The sequence below is a fragment of the Lepisosteus oculatus genome, chromosome 3 (assembly GCF_040954835.1).
Source record: "Lepisosteus oculatus isolate fLepOcu1 chromosome 3, fLepOcu1.hap2, whole genome shotgun sequence".
NCBI classification, from domain to species: Eukaryota; Metazoa; Chordata; class Actinopteri; order Semionotiformes; family Lepisosteidae; genus Lepisosteus; species Lepisosteus oculatus.
In genome coordinates this window covers 21,760,738-21,785,665 of record NC_090698.1, presented here as the reverse complement: position 1 = coordinate 21,785,665, position 24,928 = coordinate 21,760,738, and the positions used below count along the sequence as shown (strand labels likewise).

The 24,928-nt window shown below is 35.1% G+C and overlaps 1 protein-coding gene across 3 annotated transcripts in view; it reads left to right on the top strand.

Annotated features, from left to right (window-relative positions):
- gc (GC vitamin D binding protein) overlaps window positions 1–24,928 on the top strand; it is a 59,825-nt gene that overhangs the window by 1,571 nt on the left and 33,326 nt on the right. For 2 of the 3 annotated variants that reach the window (XM_069187017.1, XM_069187016.1), the window contains exons 2-4: window positions 2,048–2,117; window positions 4,088–4,220; window positions 14,072–14,283. In XM_069187017.1, the coding sequence (XP_069043118.1) occupies window positions 2,048–2,117; window positions 4,088–4,220; window positions 14,072–14,283 (415 nt within the window). Of the gene's footprint in view, window positions 1–731; window positions 810–2,047; window positions 2,118–4,087; window positions 4,221–14,071; window positions 14,284–24,928 lie in introns of all 3 variants that reach the window. The other variant, XM_069187018.1, reaches the window with a different exon arrangement.

Genomic DNA, 24,928 nt, shown 5'->3' with positions numbered 1-24,928 from the left:
TGCATGTGCATGAACACAACTGATTCCACTTATGTTCATCATAAGTATGTATAGTAAGGTACATATTGCACGGAGTACAGTTTTAACTCACCAACCTTTGTAGCTGCATAATTTAATTAAATAAACATTGGTAAGGTGCAACATTTGCTGAATTGCATCCAGCTCCATGGTCTCAAAAGTCCAATTGAAGATGTTTTTAATGTACTGTAATATGATGGAGAACTCTTACAGTTAAGCGGTATATCTGGTAGTACTAGACCAGATCCAGATGCGTATAGCTAAGTGTCATCTTGAATCTGGGGGTGACAATTCCAAAGCAAATGAGGCGACAGTTGTGACCAAACTGAAATACTTAGTTGATTTGAAGCTATGCAATTATGCAGTCAAGTGAACTCGAATGCAATCTAAAAACTAAAGTTTCAGTTCCTGTTACTCAGCTTCTCATGAAATTCCTTTGGTGCTTTTTCAAATTTAGTGTGTGTTAATGCATTCCAAACGTTTCATTTGTCAATAGCAAATGTCATTTACTAGCCTAGTCTTGAATAATTTCTGAGTATTTTGCTTTTTTTTTTGCTATTTCTAGATTATGGAAAAAATAATAAACCCTGTCGATGTTCTGATTTAGGGAATTTATTTTGAATTAGAATGTCACTCTAAAGTAAAGAGAGGTGTTAGAGACACAGAATAAGATTAATTTGCATTAATTTTTTCTGATCTTCTTTGAACTCCAGGCCAACAATGTACATTTTCTACATTGGAAATCAGAAATGAACACAGTGTTCTAAATAAGGGTCTTACTCCTGAAATATGTAATGTATTTTTTCCTTTAACCTCTATGATTTTCTCTTTTATTTTCTTGCTTACCTACTTTACCTAGAAAAGGAAAATGCCTAAATCCTTTCCAAGGGTGCCTCTTTTAATTCAGTTTAATACACCTTTGTGCTAACTGCATGCAGAACCTTTAATCTGTCAATGTTAAATGTCATTTGCTAGATGTGTGCCTAGACTCTAATTTCTGAGTCTTTTGTATTTTTTATTGCTATTTCTAGACTATGGAAAAAATAATATCATTTTTAAACCCTGTCAATGTTCTGATTTATGTTTTTTAACTAGAAAGTCATTTTAAAGTAAAGAGAAGTTAGAAACACAGAATAAGATCAATTTGACTTAGAGGAAAGAAATATTGTATATTTTAAGTTGTGTATATTTTACATTTTTTGTGATGTGCTTTGCAAATGTATGTCTGTGTTGTTTGTATAGATTTACAAAGTTAAACAATTGAATGATATTTTCTGTTTCTTTACATTACACAGTTAATACTGCTTTACTGACACTAAATTTCTATTTGACATAGATGCCAAGCTAAGAGGACAATCAAATGCTTTTGTTTTGCAATGTCAGATTTCATTTTTTAGAACACTACTCCAATTAATATAGACTGAGATGATTTGCTTTGGTGCCATGGTAATGTAGCTACAGTATTTGCTAATGTCCAAAACTTTCCTTTAAGTATCTGCTATTCTTTCTCGTACATATTCCATGCAAGGAAAAAAGCAAAATAATTAAAATAGGTAGCCATGTTAGCATGCGTAGGCTGCAAATGTTCAAGTAAAGGTTTATTCCATGCTGAAAAGAGAGGAAAAAAAAACATGTTGGCTGTGGAGCCTTCTTCAGATTTAGGGTTTTAGATTTAGGGTGACGCCTGAAGAAGGCTCCACAGCCAAAACATTATGTTTCCTTTCTTCTCTTTTCAGCACAGAAAAATAATGACCTACATCTTATTGTTGCCCTATGTTGTAGAGCAGCATTTGGAAATCTTATTTTTGTCATCACTTTGTTTTGTAGATCTGGACAAGAAAACCTGCTAACATATTTGCTAAAAATCCATTTTAGTTCCATATAATTATTTTGTTTTGAAACATACTGTACAATAACATAGAACATGCAATAATTGAAAAGTCAGTAGGAGTTTTAATTCATAAATAATGATATGATAAGACATTAGTATTCTATTTTTATGGCAGTGATAGCAATGTTTTTTTTCTAGGAAAACCATATGAAAAAGAAAGGATTTGCCAAGAATATGCAGACTTTGGAAAGGAAACATTCAAAGCAATGTATGTATAAGTATTTAAAATGTGTTTGCTGTCCACCACAAAGAAACTTGATTTTTATAATTAATTAGAAACTGCCCAGTAATATCACAATTTATTTTGTACGGAAGAATTAATGAGCCCCACAATTAGTTGAATGCCCTCTGTTTGAGTGCAATAATAATGATTCTCATGACTGCAAAATAACAACATCTACCCCTGTCAGGTTGCTTCATCAAGCAGTGAATTTCAAGCTAATTCTCCACCATTAAAATTATAAGGAGCATTCAAAGCAAGCTATGGATAGTTATTGAATAAAAACAGAGACGGGAACCAAAAATATTGAAATCTGTTAATATACCTTAATATACCTTAATTATAATTACCTTATAATCTGTGAATGAACCATTTATTCATCTATGCATTTTCTAAGCACTTTTATCAATTCAGTGTTGCAGAGGAGCTAGAGTTTATCCCAACAAGAAACAGGTACAAGAAGACCAGTCCATCATAGGGTACACACAAACATGCAGACACTCACTCACACCAGGGCCAGTTTTCCAGGAAACCAGTTAACCTACCAGTATGCCTTTTCACTGTGGGAGGAAACCACAGCACCTGGAGTAAATCTACACAAACATGGTGAGAACATACAAACTCTATGTAGATAGTAATCCAGGTCTGGAATTGAACCCAGGGCCCCAATGATGCACCACTGTACTGCCCCACAGTTTGTTCTATCATCAAGAAATGGAAGGTGCATTATATCACCCAGATACTGCCACAGACAACTGGTGAGAGACACCACTTTGGAACCAAAGACAACTTTGAAAGAGCTACAGAGTTCAGACTTTAAGACATGAGAAAATGTGTCAACAATATTTGGGACCCTTCACAAAACTAACCTTTACGGCAGGATGGAAAGAAAGAAGTCATTACTAAAAATAAGCCATCTCAAAGTCTGCATGGCATTACATGCAACAGTTCACCTACATTAGCCTGTAAAAATGTGCTAAAAGGTGTTGTGGTCAGATAAGACCAAAATTGGACATTTTGGTCTAAATGCCATGTAACATTTGATGTAGACTCCACACAACTCATCTCCCTGTCAACACCATTCCTATTATCAAGCATGCTGGTAGCAGCACTGTACTATGATTGAAAAGACTGTTAGGACTGAATGGAAAACGGGTTGAGCAGAATACTGGCAAATACTAGAGGACATTCTGTTTTAGCCTACAGAAAACTTACAACTGGGACAAATATTCACCTTTCAGTAGGACAATGATCCACAGCACAAGGCCACTACTCTGGAGTGGCTTAGGATTAAAAAAGGGGAATGCCTTTGACAAAGGGGATTCACGGTCTTGACTTGGATCCTATAGAGAATCTTTGGAAAGCCTTCAAAACTTCTGAACATACAGTAAGCTATACCAAGTAACATGAGAAATCTTGAACTAATCTGCCAAGATACTGTATAGGCAAACTTTATACCAAGCTGACATTCAAAGTTAGTAGAGACATATCCAAAAAGGACTGCAGCTCTAATGGCTTCTGAACAATCCATATATTTCAGCTAAACATGCTGACATTTTCTGTAACTTATCTTTCCCTTAGTATCCTTCAATTTGAACATTTCAGTTTTTAAAAATATTAATTAAAAATATTAATTAAAATATTAATTAAAAATGTGTATGCATTATGTTGTAAATTTTTTAAATATAATGGATACCTTTGTCACAATCTTGTGTAGCTTCTATGTAGTTGCAGTGAAATTCAGTTTCTAGATACATAAAAGACCAATTAGTTCACACTTGCAAGTACATCTGAAATTATTTAACTAAATCTGATTTGATCATTTTTATATTTTTGAATTAGTCAGGGGAATATAAATCTTACTTTATAAGATCAAATGCCTTTTTTCAGAAATTATGCATGTGTACCTAAAATGATTTTAGTATTTTGTTTTTTTTTTGCTTTGTTTTGTTTTCCAGAGGTGTTATTCTTTACAGCCAGAAATTCTCCACTGGAACATTTGAAGAAATAAATGCTGTTACTGATGAAATGGTAAAGCTGGCCGACAAATGCTGTGCAGAAGAAGCTAGTCCTGACTGCTATGATAATGTGGTGAGTTTTGTGTTGTAGGAATGGCATGTACAGTATTTAAAGAATACCTGTCTGCTTGGCATTGTGTGATATGTCCTGCCCAAAAAGCTACCCAGAGACACTAAGACTTTTATATTGAATTGTAATTTTATTTTAACTAAACGTGAGGAGAAACTAGTCTCTTGATAAAATTCTTTTAGGCATGTTTTTTCTGAACACGTAAACTGATCACTACAACTAAAAATGAAAATAATATATTTGGATTCATGCTAATAAGGTTAAACAGTTAATATTAGTATTTTTAAAAATGTGACTGCAAAAATGTAATCCTATTAATCATTCCATAGGTTTTTTCAAGATAAAAATTTGTTTTTTCAAAAGAAAACATCCATCATGCCTCTTATAACTACAGTATATCCTTTTTAGCCTGTCATCTCCTACAAAGGAGACAATCAGCTGAATTGGTTTCTATGTTTTGTTGGCAAGCCATTTCTAATTCATTAAACCTGTCAGGCACCTTTTTATTTTTATATCTCAAATGTATGCATTTACAATTACATCTGGAAAGAAATGTTTAGTGTATTCTTAATAAAGAGGAAACATTATTACATACAATACAAAAGTTATATTCTTTTCCTTAATGTTTGTGTAAGTAAAATTGTAAGGTATTTAGCAGAGGTAGAATAGTTACAAAACAGAACTACACTTCAGGCTTACATAAAACACCAAAGAGTTAAAATAACATAATCCAGTTATTAAAGGTTCCCTTTGCTCCATTCCTTTCACTGACCCTAAAGCAGTTTGAAATTGGATGCATAAATATTTGATTCTGAAAATGTCTTATTACCTTTAATTCCTAAACAAATCCATTCTTCTAAAAGCTAGTCACAGAATGTCCTATATAATTTTCTACCTGAACCTAATTATCTTTGCTTTACTGTCTGTGTGGTTATATAAGAGCCTGAATACTATGTTTAATGTTAAGTAGTGCTTTCAAAGCTTAAGTTCCATTTCACTGTGGAGAAGACCCAGTTTTCACAGAAAACAATTAATAAATACTTTTCTGGGAATATATTTCATGGTTAAAGCTTAAACGAAAATGAATTGATTAATTTGATTAATTTGATATGTCATTTTAAAGCAAAATTAACTTTTTGAAACTCGTCAAAGAATCATTATCCTAATAACTGCAACAGATTCACAAAGCAACCAAGAAAATAATATTTTTTGGAGCAGGTGCATGAACATTGCTCAATCATTGATTGAACCAACAAAACATAGGTAAATTAATTTACTTTGGAGATCTAGAGGAAAACAGTGAGTGGAATAAATGAAAGACTAGCACCTGTCTTTTGGTGTCTAGGGAGAGATGGGGAGACTGTCAGAAAGTAGAGAGGGAGGAGGAGACCTTTGACAATGTTCATAGTAATTTTGTAACTGTTCTGATGTTCTTCCTTGAAGCCAAAATAAAAACCTGATCTTAAAAACATTAGCAAATTAATTATGCTGATTAACATTTGAGGTGGTATGGTGGCACTATGCTTAACATTTCTGTCTCACAATGCTGGGGCCCAGGCTTCAATTCCTCAGGTGCTGTCTGCATGGATGTAGAAGTTCTCCCCATGTTTGTGTGAGGATTCCTCCCACAGTCCAAAGATAGGTTAATTGGCTTCTGTGAAATTTGGATATGGTGTGAGTGTATGCGTTTTTGTGTCTGTGTGTGCTCCGCAATGGGCTGTCATCCCATCCAGTTTATGCCTTGCACTCATTGCTTGCTGGTACTGGCTCCAGCTTCCCAGTGACCTAGTATTTGATAAAACGGTTAGAAATTTGATGGATATATCGATTAACATTTGTCACCAACAAAACTAATTAACAGAAGGTCTACAGTGAAAGTCGCATACTAGTAGAATACGTTAGAAGTCACTTATGCTATAAATGTTGTTGTTTTTAGGATTCTGTCCCATCCCTTTCATACAGTGTGGACAAGCATGTGTCTTTTCACTGGTCTCTGAGCCATAGATGCCACACATCATCCCTGTTCACCCAGCAAATGGCAAATGGGGCTCAAGACTGGCAAGTAGAGCACTCACAGCACAAAAGCCACATTCTCATCTCAGAATAGAGCAGCATAAAGATGTGTATTGTTCTGCTGAAATGTTGTCACAATTTTAATAAGCTTCCAAGAAAGGAAAAAGAGAGGTCCCAGGAATTAAGCTGTGTAGCACAGTGCAGTCAGATTGCCATTAATAACTGCAAGTGATGTTCTACACTGACTAGAAATTTCTGCCCAGACCATGACACTAAGACCTCCCTAATAATTTACTGTACTCTTCGCTGCACAACAATTAACAAAATAGGTATTTTGGTCTTAATAAGTAGGGCATACTTTCCTCTTCTAAAAACTTCCATCTATAAATAGATTGATAGCTTTCTTTTAATTTTCTATATATATATTACCTATTTAATAGTTACCTGGTAAAAATACATTTCTGTGCACTGACAAATCATTTTGGGAAAGCAATAATTGCATGACATTCTAGTGAATTCTTTCAAACAATCTTTACAGATAGTATCTTGATAACAAATTACCATAGACATTAGTTCACTGGCAAATATTAAAAGGTGTAAGGTTGATAGAGACTATTAGAGACATAATAATAATTGAAGACACTGAAAATGCAATTAAGAAATGACCACCTAGGCTTTTACTAAGCAAAGACATTTGCAAAACTGAGAACTTTCCTAAAATTTCAGATGTAATTTAGAAACAATACAGCAAAAACTACAATAAAATTAAAATGATTTTGATCATTTCCAGACATTCTTAGGTCAAATGTGAAAAAATAACTCCAATTCCTGTTTGACAATAAGAATAATACTTTGCCAAAATTAGGCAAATTTGTACTTCTCCTCCTTCCAGTTCAATCAAACCTTTTGTTAACATACTGTCACTTTTGAATGGCCCATAATTTGGACACATTTTTTACATTTAACAAAATGTACCACTATAAAAAGTATGTTACTGCCCCTATAAAAACACATTTTAATATAAAATGCATGCATTTATCAACAGAATCAATGAGACTATGCAGGTATTCTGGAATTCAGAAATGTTTTATTTAATGTTATATTTAAAGCAAATTTAAAAGTGAGCTTTTACCTGCAAAATGACTAAAATTCTAATTTCTATAAATTTCTTAATTCTATATTTTACTTAAATATAAATTACTACTCAGTTACATTTTATTATTATGAATGTAGTCTTAATATAAAAGTGCTGTATTATTAAAATTACATGTAAGAAAATATTATCAAAGTGTCTTAATTCATAATACCAAACAAACATCGCCTTGAGGCACTGTAGTGAAACAAAAATAGACAAGAAAACAAATCTCAGCGTGATTAGACTCATCTTGTAGTTCTAAAAGTCAGATAAAAATGTTCAATTTATCCATCCATTCTCAGCAAGTTGCTTATTTCTGGTGAATGTTGTGGTCTTTAAATTTTGTCAGAGTATTATACAGTATGAATACTGATTTAATAACATTAATTGTGTTGCAGGGTTTCCTGGTGTAGTAGATAAAATACATTGAATAAAATACTTTGAAGTTAAAATTAATTATTAGAAGTTAACTATTAATTATTTTCGAAAAATAATTAGAAATTAATCTTTCTCATTCTTATTAGAAGAATATTATATATTGTAGATATTGAATAAATATTATGTCATGTTTTTTATTATGGTTCATGATAAACTCAAGTGACTTTGGACATTGTATAAACATTGTAACACTTCAAAAACAATTAGATGTTTTCACTTGTGTAATATCACGGCTGATGAAAATCAAGGAAGAAAAACAAATCAAAGAATTAGAATGCCTTCCTTAATAAGGAAAAAAACATCTTCATCCCAACACTTGTCGGAGCACACCTCCAAGGTATACTCTGATATTAGATGTGTTTGAAGGCAGTCCTGAACGCCCTGATACAAAGCCTAGGAACAGGACCCTCTCCTCATTGGTGAATTCCTCCAGAGTCTGCCACAGCCAGCCAATCAGCTGATGCGTGTCAGTGACATGTTCAAGGTTTTGTGTACACAAACCTGATGGATTTCAGAAAGTGTGGTAATATTGTTGTGTACTGGCCCTACAGACCAGTTAATGGGATGGCCCATGTGTGATGGTCTGGGCAGGAGTGTCTGGTCAGTACAGAATTCCACTTCTCCAGTGATTAATGGCAAAATGACTGCATGGCACTGCATTGAAGAAGTCCTGGAACCTCATTTCCTTCACACACTCCCCCTGACATGGCACGATTCCTGCAGGATTATGTATGTCCTCATGCTGCTTGTGTAATAGTTTGCAAGATGAGAATGGGACAGATATGTATTCAACAGACCTGAGCCTCATGGAATATTTGTGTAAAGAGCTGGAATGACATGTAGCAGGCTGAGAGATCAGGCTCTATAAAAGACAGCTCCTGCACCATTGTACAAAGCATGCATTAAGACGTATACCTTGTATACCTTTCATTGGTGGCCAAATAGTCTACGAGCCAGTGACTTTAACCCCTTTTGATCCACCCTGATTATGACAAATGTTAATCATTCAAATGAAGTTACCTGTCTCATGGCTGTTCATTGAAATATCAGTTCATTAACTTCAAAAAGTATTGTAATTTTTCTGATAACTTTGTGAATTTGCTGTAGTTATAGATGATAAGTTTCGTATACATACCATACTGTCTGTGTTGTAGATAGCATGTGCAATATCTACCCAGGGAGAATAGAGTAAATTGCAATACATTACAATAAAAATATTGTCCTTTAAATATAATCATTTTAAAATACAAAACAAAGTAATGTCTATACTAAAGAGCTGTGTGAATGAGGAACAACAGACAGTTTACAATTGAAAGTGGAGACATCAGAATCTGATGTCAGGTAACTTGGGATCAGATAGGCTCCCAAGCAACAAAGTGCTTTTTTACACGTAGAGTGCCTAGATTGATTATATATCTGAAACCATTTATAGCTGGGTGAGCTGTCTTTTAACAAGGGAAAATGTGTTTGTCCACCTTGTAAATATCTCTTCAGAAGCAGAAACCTACCAGCACTGCATTGATTCAATTTTAGTTTTTAAATGCTCCACAGGCACAGACAATCTGTAACTAAACAAATGAAAATTATGTTGTCAGTCTTTCATTATATTAAATTATTGTACTCAAAGCTATATTGCATTTCCTGGTCTCTAGATGCTAGTAACATTGTTTATTATGCATACATTATTATTTTAATAACTGAAGCATTGCAAATGGTTTAGCATTTCGACAAAAACACAAATCATAATGTAGTGTCCTAAAGTTTTATTCGGTGATATAATTAATTTTATTTTGTTTGTACACAAAATCTAAGACAAAAAAGCTAAATTAGTCATTGGAACAAGAGAAAGAGGGAACATTAATGCTTTATACCCTTGATGAATGAAGCATTATAGTTCCTTTCTATGTTTTTCTTATTTGATTTTCACCATGTTTCACATTCAGCATGTTAAATTGCCTCATCCCCTGTGGCAAATCAACACTCTCACAACTGAGCTGATATAGTGCTTGAGTAACTATCAAAGTCACTCAGGTATATCATGGTCAATCTTGATTGATTAATTAAAAGACCATTAATTAAAATATTAATCAATATCTGAAATAAGAATATTTGTTCTGAAAAAAATTGAATGAATAAATAAAGTGATTCGGTTCTCTTGGTGATTATCATATACTATAAAGGAACAAGTAATAGGTTTATTCCATGCTGAAAAAAAAAGAAGAAAGAGAACACAACGTTTTGGCCGTGGAGCCTTCTTCAGCATGGAATAAACCTATTACTTGTTCCTTTGCAGCCTACGCGTGCTGACGCAGCTACCCACCTGATCATATACCATATGCAGTATACCATGTATGTAATGGTGTATGAAGTATAAGTCTTACTAGTGATGAGCTTTACATGTGTGGAAGCTTACTTAGAGTTTCCATACAGACTTTTTCATTAATTTTTTTAATAAGATAGGATGCTGATCCGCTGGAGTTACATCTGTCTTTCACTGCATCAGTTTACTGTTATTAGTGAAGAGAGAAAATTAGAGCAATTTAGAGAAATCAGATATGATTGTGTTATTTCTAACAAACATACAGTACACGTATAATTTACTGAGCTACAGAATACTTATTTTTTTCACACAAACACATACACTGAGCTCAAAGCATACTTTTTTTCTTAACTGCAAAAATAATCTTTTGTTTCTCTTCAACTAAAAGTTTTTAGCCAATGCGTAGGTATCACATTTTTTGTATTATTTAGGGGGGAATCACAGTTAAAGATATTAACTCTTTGTGTCGGTGAAAGAACAAGAACTGATCGTGGAGGAAGTGTTAGCTGACACAATCACGTTTTCACATATAGTACCTGCTAGAAACAGTGCTAGAGTTTCTTAATTGGATGAATTCACATTTATCTCAATATAAGCAAATAATAGAAACAACATTTTTCAATATATACCAAGCTCAAGACAAGAGTTATCTTTTAACATGTGTGATGTAGTCAGTCAATTGAGAAATAATGAATTCAAAGTGTCCCATTTTAATTCCTTTGAAGGGTCTAAGTGTCAAACAAAATGTCAAGAGTCTCTGAATCCAGACCAAAAAAAAGGAGATAATTGGTGACTGTGACAAATATTCTTTCAATGCTAAAGCTTAGAGAGGTAGATTCAGATAGACCAATTAGGCTGATTTTATTTCAAAATGATTTTTTATATAATCAATAAATCATATGCTTAATATTACCATACTGTCTATATAAGGCCATAAACAATTCAGTAGTTTGGTTAGATGCTAATGAACGCGAAAGAGAGATGAGCCATCTAGAGTGTATTGGACATAAGGCATCTAGCTGAGGGAATGACAGCCTAGCTGTGAGGATAAGATGTCCAACCCCCCCCTCACTATTTTGAGGATTGAGCCAGGAACTGCTGTGAGGGTCTAGAAGGGGTGGCAAGAGGGGTGCGAAAGAGATGCACAGTGGGGAAGTCCTAGGTGCAAGATTAGGATCTAACCTTTCTCTCAAATTACTGATATAATCTTCACAAAGTAAATTCCCATCAAATCAAATTCTTTAAAAAATAAAAATAAATATAACGCTCAACAGAAACTATAATCCAACATGTCAAGTACTAAATGCATATTGTTACTGATACAGAATGTCTTTCAGTGATATATCTTCATCTAGGACAACATAAACCATAGTATAGTAACCATAGAATTCTTGCTTATAGTGAAGCAACAATTTTCATCACAATTCAAAAGTGTGATTTCACAATGGCATGGAATGACAAATAATCTAGATTTACATCTTTATCAGCTTTGGGTGACAAAGAAATCATCCCCATCAGGCCATCAAGACCAGATGACTCGCCCCAGTTGAGCCTCTTTATTCCCTCAATTCAAAGTCTTTTTCAGACTCGGTTAATTATGTAATGTGTTGAAAACATACTTTTCACCTTAGATTTACATTTCACATCATGAGAAAACTATGTGAACTGAATCTCCTTAGGGTGAGAAAATACCTGGGCATTCTACATTCAAATCAGAACAGAAAGTAACAATCCTAACAAGCAATTGGCTTCTGGGGTGATTTTTAGGATTCTGCCACTTTGTTTCTTATGAAAATAAATTATTTAGAAACTTGCTCGACCATTTTCAGGAGGCTCTTTCAAATACAATAAAACATTTATCAAAGGAAACTGGTTTTAATAACCTGATTTAAATGGAAATATGTAAAACATGGCAGTATTACTCCTACTTTGTAAATATATATTTATCAAAATAAAAATGCAGTTATGAAGTTTCATTGTAACTACAGTAAAAGACATTAGTCAAAATCATCCATCACAGAAACAATAACTAAAAATTAAAAATTATTTAACAAGACAGCTTTCCCTGTGGAATGATTGGATCTATGCATACTATCAGAACTGAAACAACATTTCATTGAAGTTATTTACAAAGGGGAGTAACATCACTTGACAACACCTGATAAGTGTCAAAACCATTATTTCTACCCAGTAATACACAACTCTAAACTCTGTAAACATTATACTAAATACAAGTGATAAATTACTTTTGCTCAGTATCTTTTTTTAATCAGTGATTATTTATGGTTGACTCTTTTTTGCATGTTTAATGGAAATGTTGATTGTGTTTCAGAAATCACTTGTATTTATTGTTTTGCCATCTGGCAAATCAGTTTTGTGCTTTTATGTGCCTTATAGTTTTTTGTCTTATTTTAAGTTAAGAGTGTAATTGCTTTTGTTATTTTTACAAAGATCTCCAATACCCACCCCTATACAAACTGTAAAAAGTATTTGAAATTTTGGTCATAAGCATTTGGTTTGACTGGAAGTAAAATACCAACTTGATCAGTTAAGGGACAGGTGCACCTAAGTTGAAACTTTGGTTGTATATTTATTTTAATAGTTGTTGATGTTATTGTTGTTCTGTCTTGTTCAACTGAATTTTTATATATAGTAGGTAAATAATACAATGTAAGGTAATTGAAATTATGTTTGTGTTTACAGTATAAATCTGGTAGTTTCATTGTGGTTTCACATGCATTAATCATTGTTGATTCATTATAACCCCTACATATAAAAACAGAGTTGCAGTTCCCTTTAAAAAAACAAATAAGTTTGTTTGGTCAAATGTATAGCCCATGTTCCCAATTTTCTGTCTAGCCCATCTCAGCCCCTCCGCTGTGAAGAGGTTAACACCCTTGAGTTACTGTAATTCCACACTGAAAAGAGAAAGAATATAACACACATTTTATAGAATATTTTATAGAACTTTCTTCAGGTGTGAGCACAGATAAAACATTTTCTCTGCAAAACAAGCTCAACATTTTTTCTATAACTTTGTGAATATGAAAAATTGCTCCTTGTTTCTTTTGTTCATTCCGAAAGTACAGTATCCCTTGAAAGAGAACATTTATGTGCTTTCAGAAAATGAGAAAATTTTGCTTTGGAGTAAAAGACATTAAACATGACAATTAATTTGAAATAAAACCATGCCTGCTTTATAATACAAACTGTAGCTAATGAGCCATGTGATCCTACTATAGCTGTTGGTAATAGTGCTATAAACTTTTATAGTTTATTGCAGTAGACTTGATTATGCCAGAATGAGCAATTAGCAGAATATCGTACACCTTGCAAAAACATTTTCAGAAGAATTTGACTAGGAAAATGTTACCTACAGTATTGTAGGCCTTATTTTCCATGAGTTCATTACACCTCCAGATCCATTTAAAAAATCAAACAAATCAATATCAGAGTATTATTAAATTTCACATTCTGAGCTTTTGTTGGCTGAATGCTTCAGCAAAGGAAAAAAAACCTTGAGAGACACTTCACTTTTTCTTTATTAATCTACTTACCTCCATTAGCTAAGGGGGAGGCTGCTAGGACTTGAATTAAATACAATACATAGCTAGGAAATAGAATTGCACTATTTCTTTGGTTGCTGTGTTAACTGGCTGGCAGACATTGAAATACCACCCTGTTGCCTATATTTACACATACTGTACCACATACTCAGTTCTCTTGAGAAAGCAAAAGGTGGGCTTTAAATATACCAAGGTTCTAAGAAAGTATACTGAAGTCACAACACTCCTTTATAAATTTAAATTTATCTCAAATTCTGTAATTACCGTTTTTTGTAATCAACTGCATTAGAAATATTTTATGTTCAGTAATGGTCATTGCAATTTCAGAGTATCTACTGTATCTTGTTTATTTTTTTAAAAATGCAATGTTTTCTTTCATCAGGCCACTAAAATGTCTGAAATCTCCTGTGGAAAAGATTCGCCATTTCCAAAACATCCAGAAATCTGCAAGTGTTGTGGTGAAAAGGGCCTGGAGAGAAAATTGTGCTTGGCTGCTTTGCGTGTTACTTCTGAGGAGCTGCCTTCTCTCCAAGAGTCCTCAAATGATGAGATATGCAAGCAATTTAAACAGGATCCAAAAGGATATTCTTTAAGGTACGTGATTGCAAAAGGTATAAAAACAGAGTAGAAAACAGAATCCATGATTTCGCATATCGTGTAGCAGCAGTCTTTTTCTGGTTGTAAAAATGCTTTAGATCAAAATGTACTTGTTTTTTAAATCTTAAAGCAAACTTCTTTTTTCTTTGTTGTAGTGAACTTAAACCTATAGGCCCAGATTAAATCAGAAGGTGTTAAGGTGTTCTCAAGAACTCAGAGACCCTTGTAACCTTGTGTGCTTGCAGACTTGCAGTGTTGTACTGTAAGTGAGTGATGTACTGTACTTCTCCATCAGCTGGTGCTGAAACTTTAGTAATATAGCCTGTAAAGTGTTAAAAAACAATTGGCTCCAAGGTGGAAGGGTGGGTTGAATGAATCTTCCTACACTTCATTATTTTTCCCATGTAAGGTCAGAGGGTTTGTAACTATGCATTGAGAGATGATAAACACAGAGATGGCTATTCCAAATAGGAATTTTCCTTACTGTGTGTTAGAAAAAGATTATTAAAAAATCTAATTCTAATTAGATTCTAATTATTCTCTTGAGAAATTATATTTTTCATTTTATTTAAACGTTGACTAGTTTTAGACTTTAGTATTTCTTTAGATAAGGCTTGTTATACAGTAGGTGGGAAAGATGTGGGATGGTACAACTCTTGGGTCCTGGGTTCAGTTCCGGACTGGAAAGCCTCATGTGTGAAATTTGTGTGGTCATTTCCTCCCAACTTCCAAAGACATGCTGGCTAGATTAATTGGTGGCACCAAAGATTGTCTGTGTGTCTGGGGATGGAGAGGCACCCTGCCCAGGATGTAGTCTAACCTTATACCCTAAACCTTTATGATAGTCTTCAAGTTTCCACGAGCATTACCAGGAATAAGTAATAGGTTGCAAAGGAACAAGTAATAGGTTTATTCCATGCTGAAAAAAAGAAGAAAGAGAACACAACGTTTCGGCCGTGGAGCCTTCTTCAGGCACCTGAAGAAGGCTCCACGGCCGAAACGTTGTGTTCTCTTTCTTCTTTTTTTCAGCATGGAATAAACCTATTACTTGTTCCTTTGCAGCCTACGCATGCTGACGCAGCTACCCACCTAAGTAATAGGTTTATCCCATGCTGAAAAAAAGAAGAAATGGAACACAACGTTTCGGCCGTGGAGCCTTCTTCAGGTGTCACACACATGAAGAAGGCTCCACGGCCGAAACGTTGTGTTCTCTTTCTTCTTTTTTTCAGCATGGAATAAACCTATTACTTGTTCCTTTGCAGCCTACGCATGCTGACGCAGCTACCCACCTGAACTATTACCAGGAATATGTTGTTTTCGGGTAATGGATAGATAATCTTGAAAACCTTCACTTTATGTGTAGGATGCAATGTGATGATTAAATAATTTTACCAAACATCATTTTTGCGACTGTAGTTGTGGAACTTTTTTTAACTTTAGTTTTTTATTACCTACCAGAATAGCAGAATTGCTATAAAGAACCATGTGGCCTCAGGATGCGCTGCCATTTCTGACTATATTAAGCTCACATATTTTATTACTAATGTGAAATTTGCTGCCATAGGTTATGCCTTAAGGTGTTCTTAAATGTTAAAATGCTATTGCCATTATAGTTGTAAAAATCATTTGATACTGTCACTTTGTGTGAAATATTAAGGTCCAATAATACATTACTGCTGCTGGGTCAAGTGTTAATATTAAAAACTAATAGCCTATGTGCCATTGATAAGGAAAAAAAACTCTAATATGGAAACAAAGACAAACCTTTTCTTGGAGAAGTTAAAAAAAACTTTATATTTTGTACATTAAGGGAACGAATTAAAAAGAAAAGGACTTAATAATGCAACTCATTGCCAGCCATGCAACTGGGAAACAAGTTCATTAGTCCAAGTGAGTTGCCCTCCAACATAGCAATGATATGATACACTCAGGAAATAACCGAAAACAATACCTGTGGGAGAAGGAAACAAACGGCTCATAGAATGCTGTTAAATTGAGTTTAAGGGAGTAAAGTACTGTAAGTGACAGAAAAAAAATATGACACTGTTGAAATGAGTCCTGGTAAATTGGATTAAAAAATATTAAATTCTTAGGGGTGGCACAGCGCCTCAGGGTTAACAACACTACCTCAAACTGCCTGGGCCCTGGGTTCGATTCCTATGGTGCTGTCTGCATGGAGTTTATATGTTCTCTACATGTTTGCATGTGTTGCCTCCAAGGGACATTTGTTTTCCTCCACAATCCAAAGACATAGTAGTAGGTAAATTGGCTTCCTGGAAAATTGACCCTTGTGCACTTTAGTGCGTGTTTGTGTCTGTGTGTGCCCTGCAATGGTGTCTTGTCCAGGATGAACAGTACTCTGCTTTGCGCCTGTTGCTTACCACAATAGGCTTTAGTTCCCCCACAACCTGGAATTGGATGAAGCTGTAAGAAAATAGATTTTGTTATACACCTTTTCTTCTTTAAATGCATTTTTCTTCATAGTTGCTAAAAGCACTTTTAATATAAAATGCTTTCTTTTTCCTCTTTGAAAGACATGCACATTATGTGGATGACAGTAAAAAACAGTAAGCTAGTAAACTTTGGTATTTTTTAATGAATTTAGACCAGAATTACAACACGCTTGCTGAATCTAAAACAAAAACATGATCCTGGGATTTAGGAGTAGGCAAATACATGTATTATATACAGTTTATTGCATAAACCCGCATGAAACTAGAAAGTACTTATTGAGGAAGATTGTGAAAAGGGATCTTTATTGTCAAAGTTAACGTAATGTCCGTAACGTAAGCAATAAGCAAACAAAAGATACTGGCATGCAGAAAAAGGTAGAAACTGTATAATGATACACTTACAAAAAAGCATCAATTGCTTCATAGTTGTGCACCCTATTTCCTAAAGAAGTAATGTAGTTATCCAAGGAAAAGCCAAGTATGAAATATAATGGACATAAAGGAGTAATAAATTGCTAATTCAGAAGACTCATTTACTGTATATTCAATGGCTGTCGAAGTATTAGGTGAAACAATGAATTGTAAATGACAGTTATTTAAATGTGACAAGACAATGTAGAAGGATTTATTTATTGTGGAAGATTCAAACAATGTCTTACTGTACATTTCTTAATGTAATGTCTTACATTTACAGTTTAAAAAAAACTCCATTGAATCATGCCACACCTGTCTTAACCTTGTAATTATCCAGAAAACTGTCTATGCTTTAGTTGTATGGTTTTGTTTAACTTTGTGTATAAGAACATAGCAAACATAAAAAGTTAAGAATTTGTTTTAAACTTTCAACCATGTCAATAAGCTATTATCTAAGAAATCAAGGAAACATGTTTGTGGGAATAAAATAGCAGCATCCATAATGGTTTAAAGCTCCCTGTCTAAAAAATGTAATTGATGAAAATTGCAACATGATAGTTTACCACATACTGTGCCAATTACAAAAAAGGCTACAATCTAGTTCTTCTGAAAGAAAACAGAAAAATATTATCTGAAAAACTTAATAACTATGACATGGAATCTGCTCCCAAGGACATAATAGGACAATTTTGTTCAAGAAGGTAAAAACAATAAACTTCAAACAAACAGATGAACACTCAAAGTTGTTGAGCATGATAACACATACTTTAAAGCTATTCACTTTTAAGTAAAACCTGGGTAATGAAGGAAATCTTGAAATTGAGCTCTTCCAACATCATTACACCTCTCATATAAAAGGAGGGATTGATTTATAGGAGAAATGGTATTATAAGGATACAACGATGATGGAAAGATTCATTGATATTAGAGAGTGTTGCATGACAATTTATACTTCATAGATTGAAAAGTCTTCAGAGGATTCATATTTCAAGATAAAAGTGTTTCAGAAGTTTTCACCTAATGCTCAATAATCTCAGTTAAGGAAATTGTATGTCTCATTGTATTACATTTTACAGTATATACATAAATGTATATGTATGTTTTATATTAACTGTATAAAGCAACACATTAAAATTAGGAGTGATCTACAGTATAGCTAAAATCAAATATTTGTTTATTTTCTAATCTGGACTTCTCAGCTACGCAATTCTTAAGATAATTGTTCCTCATTGAATGACTTAAAACAAAATATTGTATCTACAGTATGTATCACATTTTTCTCACCTTCTCATTTGCCAAATACTGTACATGCCTATTTCAGAATCAGAAACCATATTGTTATCCCAAGTGCAAGCTATTCTGCCTAGCATTCTAGTTACAGTATCTAATGTGTTACTACATCAAACAAGAAGGATATATTTTAAATGATGCAAATTAGATCTCTTATTGCATAAACAGGGCAGAGCTTATCAAAATTATGTACAGTGAAAAGCACCTACAGTACCTTGGGCTATAAAATAATCTAATGTCCCCAATATGAACATATGTTCTTCTTCTTCCAACCTTTTGATCTCTGGGGTCTAAAGGTTATCCACAAACCTTTTCCTCTCGATGCTGTGCTGTTCTCTCCATCGTCCTCCATGATGTTCTTGTTTCTTTCAGTTCGGCCTCCACTGTTTTTCTCCAGCTGTTTCTTGATCTTCCTTTCCTCTTCCCCTGTGGATTTCAAGAGGGAGCATGCTTGGTGTTAGTTATTGGTTTTCTCATTGAGTGCCCAATGTTTAATTTGTGTTTGTTCTTGGTTCCTTCTCTTCCATGCAGTAGATGTTCATTACTTATTACTGTATGTTTGGCCAGTGTACAAAAGTTGTTTCTCAGGCATTTATTTATGAAGATCTTAAGTGTATTGTTTGTGTTTCTTGTTGTCATCCATGTCTCCACCATATAGTAAATATGGTAAGTTGACAGTTTTTAGGTTTTGGTTTGCATCTGATTCTTTGTGTGAGACATGAGGACAATGCCGCCAGGGAAGTCAAGGTCTTCTAACTGGGACCAGGGTATCCACTGCATTGCAAGATTCTGCCAGTAGTGGTTTCCCTCATTATCTAGTCAGTGTCCAGGAGGAAGAGTAACAGAGATAGTAGGTAGCCTGTCCAACTCCTGTTTCCAGCTGTTGGTGAGATATCTGTTGTGAACAATTCAACAAGTAATAATATGCCATGGCTTTCCATAAGATTGTTTGATCAAGGCTGTCAAAGGCTTTCTGGAAGTCCGCAAATATGAGATATAAGAATGCAATCTATTTTATGGTCTGTTTGACAATGATATGCAGCATGGAATTGTGGTCAGTGCATAGTGTCTGAATCCTGCTTGCTGGTCTCTCAGTTCTTTGTCCAGAGCTTTTGATAACATTCCTAGACTTTCTTTGGCACAGATTTAAAATAGCATGATGTCATGGTCGTCTCCCCCCTCTAGAGGGGGCTCCTACACTTTTCATATTGTTTTTAGTTTATTACGTAAACCTGTTCATTGTTTCCTGGTTATTATTTAAACCCGGTGCTCCAGGAGCTCAGGACTCTGAATTGGAAGATGGACGCACAGAAGCCTGCCTACTGGCAAGTCCAGGAGAAACCAAACTACATAGGCTTTACCACGGCATCCTGACCAGCTGAGTCCAGGGCTCCGAGCCCCTGGCCTCGTAATCCTGTTTTTCAGCTCCTGGTTCCTGTTCCTGTCCCTGGTTTTAACCTTACTCTTTGGATGGATCTGTGCCCTAGTTTCCCCCTTTGGACTTCCTTTTTTAGACTCGTTCGCCTGCACTCCTCCCTTGCACCCGGATCACCATCTGTACTGCCCTCTGTTCATCATCCCATTTATTACTCACAATGTTTTTCCTGTTGTACTTCTCCAGTCTCTTCCAGATTATACCGTCTGCACAGAGTCCTAAACTACACACTTCACGGGAGTCAGGACCGCCTCCCGTTACACATCATACTCATATAGTTTTTGTAGTCTCAGAGATTGTCTTTTTTGGGGAGTTTTACTTGATGATCTTCTGTCCACTCTCTGTGTAGTTTACTTCCTTCTCCTCCCATATCTGCCCAAGGAATTGGTATATCAGGTCTGTTTCTTTAACTGAGTGTGTTTTGATGTGCTCTGTTGGTATTACAATAAGGTCTATACTGTATGAATCTACAAGTGATGTCGTAGAGCTCCTGTTGTGGTTTTGCTTTCACTGCTCCAGTGTGACTGTGTTTGAGGCTCTCTTTTTCCCTTGCTTGGATATTTTTGAGTGATTCACCCAAGGTCTATTCCTTGTTTTCCCCACCACAGGATTCTTCACACACCTCTTTCCTTGCTGTGTTTAGTCTTAGTCTGCCATCTCTGTTCCAGGGTTTGTGCTTCCTCCTGAAAGGTTAAAAGGTTTGAGTCTGTTTGAGAGGGTGATTTGGAAATGCTCTTATGTTTTTGTCCTGGATTCCTGAGCATTCCAACCAGGAGGTGGAGATTTGTTACTGCATCTGCTCCACTTATCAACCTGATACCTAGTAGAGGTCTCCTGAAATTTTTACTGATGCAGATTAACACAAATGACCAGCAGAACAATCAGGATCATGAATCCTGTGCGGTACCTCAGTGGTTAGGGAACAAGGGGAAAAGATCCAGTAGCTTCTGATCTAAGAGAGAGCTAGGCAAGAGACGTGGTCAAGGGCAAGTTCCGTAAAAGATCCAGTAGCTTCCGATCCAAGAGAGGGCTAGGCGAGAGACGAGGTCAATGGTGAGTTCTATAGTTCATATTCAAAAGGGCATAGAAGACAGCAAGGTAGGACCTCTGTAGGAGCTGTGAAGGGGCGACCAGTACTGGGAGAAGAACAGATGGTTTAGAAGGCTTAAATATTATGACAAAAGGAAGGTGCGCTGACAGGGGGAGTGTCATGGTTGGTTGAATGACAGAAACGGTATCGTTTGGAAGAAGTGCTTGGGGCTGGAGTGTAATCAGCATGAGAGCGCTTCCATGTGGGAATCTGGTTGGATGAGGGCGTGACAGAAGTGTGATGAATCTGGCTTTCTGTACTATTGTAAGGTGACACCCAAGTGGCTCTCTCTCTTGAGAGGGAAGACAGAACCTCCAATAGGAAGGTTGTTAAATGCACAAAATCACTCCATTGTTTTCCATTTTCATTTATTACTTTATTATTTATTAAGAGCACAATTACTCATAATTTGATCCAAGCCATTGTTTTCCTGTCCAGTTTTGGTATTGAAATCACCTTTTAGGAGGATGATGGCTTTCTTTCTCTGATTATTAATTATTTGCTGTAGGACTACAGAGAATTTGTCTTTGATTTCTTGCTCTGTCTAGATTTTTGGGCCATAGCACTTGCAGTGATGATTCATGAGTTTATTTGCTCTCATTCTACTAGGGATTGGCTGCTTCAGTAGAAAGTATTATACCAGCTTCCTCTGTGTGAGGGACATTGTCCTGTTTGTGTACATTATTGTCTCTTCACTTGACAAATATATTTTCTCTGGTTAGATCAATTTTGTTTCACTGAGCCCTATCAGTGTTAGGTGATAGTTCTTCATCGCTGCAGCTATTTGTGAAGATTTTCGTGCTTTATACAGCATGCACTGTTTTACGGACTTTTGTGTTTACAATAGTTTGTTAAAAAGGATGCCAGCTGAAAACTTCCTCTGGGTTTCGTTGCTCATTGTCATTTTTCCTCATTTTGTGGAAGAACTTTCTTGTTACAATCCTACTCTTGTAACCGTAGATTTTTGTGTAATCAAATTAATTCACTTAATGGTATATTTATCCACCCGTTCCAGACAAACCTTCATGCCTACCTTATCTGCCCAGTTGGCATTGCCATCCACTATACATCACCCTGTCTGAGAAACCTGTGCTTTTTCATTTTCCTGCCTCCCACATCCAGGATAAGGGATTGGATTTTGGGAAGTACTGTATTATGCACATACCCATTGCTGATAATGTCTGTAACACCCAGAGCTTCTACAGTATGTGTCTGTACATTATAAAATAATTTAGATTTGCTTTTTGTGCACATTGTTGTGCTTGCTACTTTTACCTAGCATCTTTAATAGATAATCTACTAAGATTCTGGATTCATTCAGAGGACGAAGAATATATATGAGTCAATAAAATAAGCTTTCAAGAGGAAACTACCTGATCATAATATACCAGTTATTTAATGTAACTCCATTTGACAATATCTATGAGCACTTTATGTGAAATTTTAATTTTAATTAACTATACCTGTCTTGAATACTGAAGAAATTGAATCCCTTGTTTCCAGAATATTTTGCAATAGGGTTAAGAGGATTAAAAGCCATTTTTTATTTAATTTTTATTTTATTAATATTTAAAACTATAAATATAATGCAGGTGTAATAGATGTTTTTTTTGTTTATTACAAAGCAGAAGAGGTGAAAATGTATCATTAAGATATTTTTCTTCCTAAATACCAATTACCTCCTCAACATGTTAACCATAATTAGAATAATTTTAAAGGCTTTTTTGAACTTCATTACTGATCAAAGAAGAAAGATTCTAATTATGTCTTTTTCAAATAAATAAGTAATTTAAAAGATCTAAGGTAGTGCTTTCTAAAAATCAGGATTCTCAAAAGGGCTGATTTTTTCAGGTGCAAAGAATTAAATTCCATGATGAACAGCAGCATAACCATAACAGAGCTGACATTAACATACATTATCATTGAATAAATCTTTCAAATTGGTTCAGCATTTTTCAGCTGGACCCCAGTTAAGATTATGAAGTCACTGCCAGCATCTCTGTGATGTACCTGGGCATAACAGAGTACACCCTCTCCTCAGGTAATGCAAAACTTGAAAAATAATTTTGACTTTACAGTATGTACAAACAGCCCATAGGTCCCACAATTAAATTGCACAGTGGCACCTTTGCTGATGTTGCAGTACTGGGACTCTGGGTTAGTGTTATGTGTATTCATGTCTGCCTGCCCTGCAATGGTATGGCATCAGATCGTGAGTGTATCCTGCCTATTACTTGCCAGGATAGGCTCTGTGTATTAAAATGGCCGTGGGAGACACATATAGAGTGGTTAGAAAATATACTGAAAGGATAATCAAGTTTATTTTAAGGAGCTAAACGCTGAGTTCCTTTCATGGATGATGAATTAAATTTAGTGTGGTCATGACCAGGATCCACCAAGGCTTCATTTTACACTCATTTTGCTCTCACAAATGTGTGGCATCACATGTGTTTTTTTCACTGAAAATGATAAATTATCCATACCAGATTCATAACATTTCATTACTTACAAACTCATTTCATTACTTACTGAAATCTCTCAACTTATTAAAAAAAAACTCCTGGTGCACATTTAAAACTAATCATGGATTTAGTTTGTGTTTGTTTCTTCCTTTCCATGAGGCTGTGATGCCCACTGGTCTTGTCACAGGTCTGTGACCATGTCATCCACTATAGGCTTGTCACCTAGCAGCCCCACCATTGATTTGCTGCTTGGCAGTCGACCAGTGGCAAGGCTCACATTCTTCAATCTAAGTGTTCGCTTCTGCTGTTCTTTCAAATTAGTGATGATGAAGAAAGTTGTCAATTGAAGATGGCTCACCAAGAATTTCACTTTCTCCGCTGCAGCTCATCTTTATGTTGAAGTGCTCGGATAGGAACATTTCATTGCTTCATTGGCTGCAAAGATATTTTCAAAATGAAACTTCTCCTTCAGTGTCAGGGCATGTCATGTCTGCTCTTGTGAATATCAGAGTAGCCTAGCTAACCAGCTGAAGATTGTTGAAAATCACAAATTTTAAAATCAGCAAAAACTAGTCCTGTTTCCACTCAAAGTGCTTCTCTGTCTGTTAATAAAGTACTTACTACACCCTCATTCTAGCATTTACTCAAGGAAACACATACTCTCCCAGCCTCCATCCCTCAAATTTATAGCCACTGAATAGCTTCTTCCCTCCACTCCCAATAGAGATTATTCTTTATTCATATTGCAATTCCTGCCCATTCCTTATGAAATGTTGCTGTTTAATCCTCCACATGCACCACTTTCCCTCCATCAGCAGGTTGGACAAGACATTGATATTGATTTAGACTTCCTCGTAAACCATACTATTGATTCTGCAAGTACTCAAAGAGTAGATTATGAAGCAATTTAGCTAATATTGAAATCTTCTGATCCACATGCATTCAAAATGCATTCAAAATTTCTGAATTTTTTGTAGGCTTCAGTACTAGCAGTGTTATTATACGTACATTTTGCCTAGAGAGCCTGGGTAAACTCAATTACATAATTCAATTTCTATTATTTTACAAATCTTATCTGTTATACTTAGTTTCTCTCACTTAAACAAGAGATAACAAGCTTTTCTACTTAGGAATTTTAGCACTGTATCTATTGCTGGGTTACAAGCTCTCCTACGCAATATGTACAGTATAATTTGTCCTGTGACTACTCAGATCAATGGAATTGGGCTGTTTCATTTGCTCCATCTCCATTATCAGGCTCAATTTCAGTATCTCCCTCTGCTCCAACTCACCAACATGAATTCTTTGTTCCCTCCAGGTCTAGAGATGCTCACAGTTGCCCCCTATCTAGTGGTCAGTGAAAAAACATGTAACAATATTATTAACTGTAAGCTGTTTTATAGTATGCAAAGGAACAAGTAATAGGTTTATTCCATGCTGAAAAGAGAAGAGAGTAAACACAACGTTGCGGCTGTGAAGCCTTCTTCAGGTGTGAGAA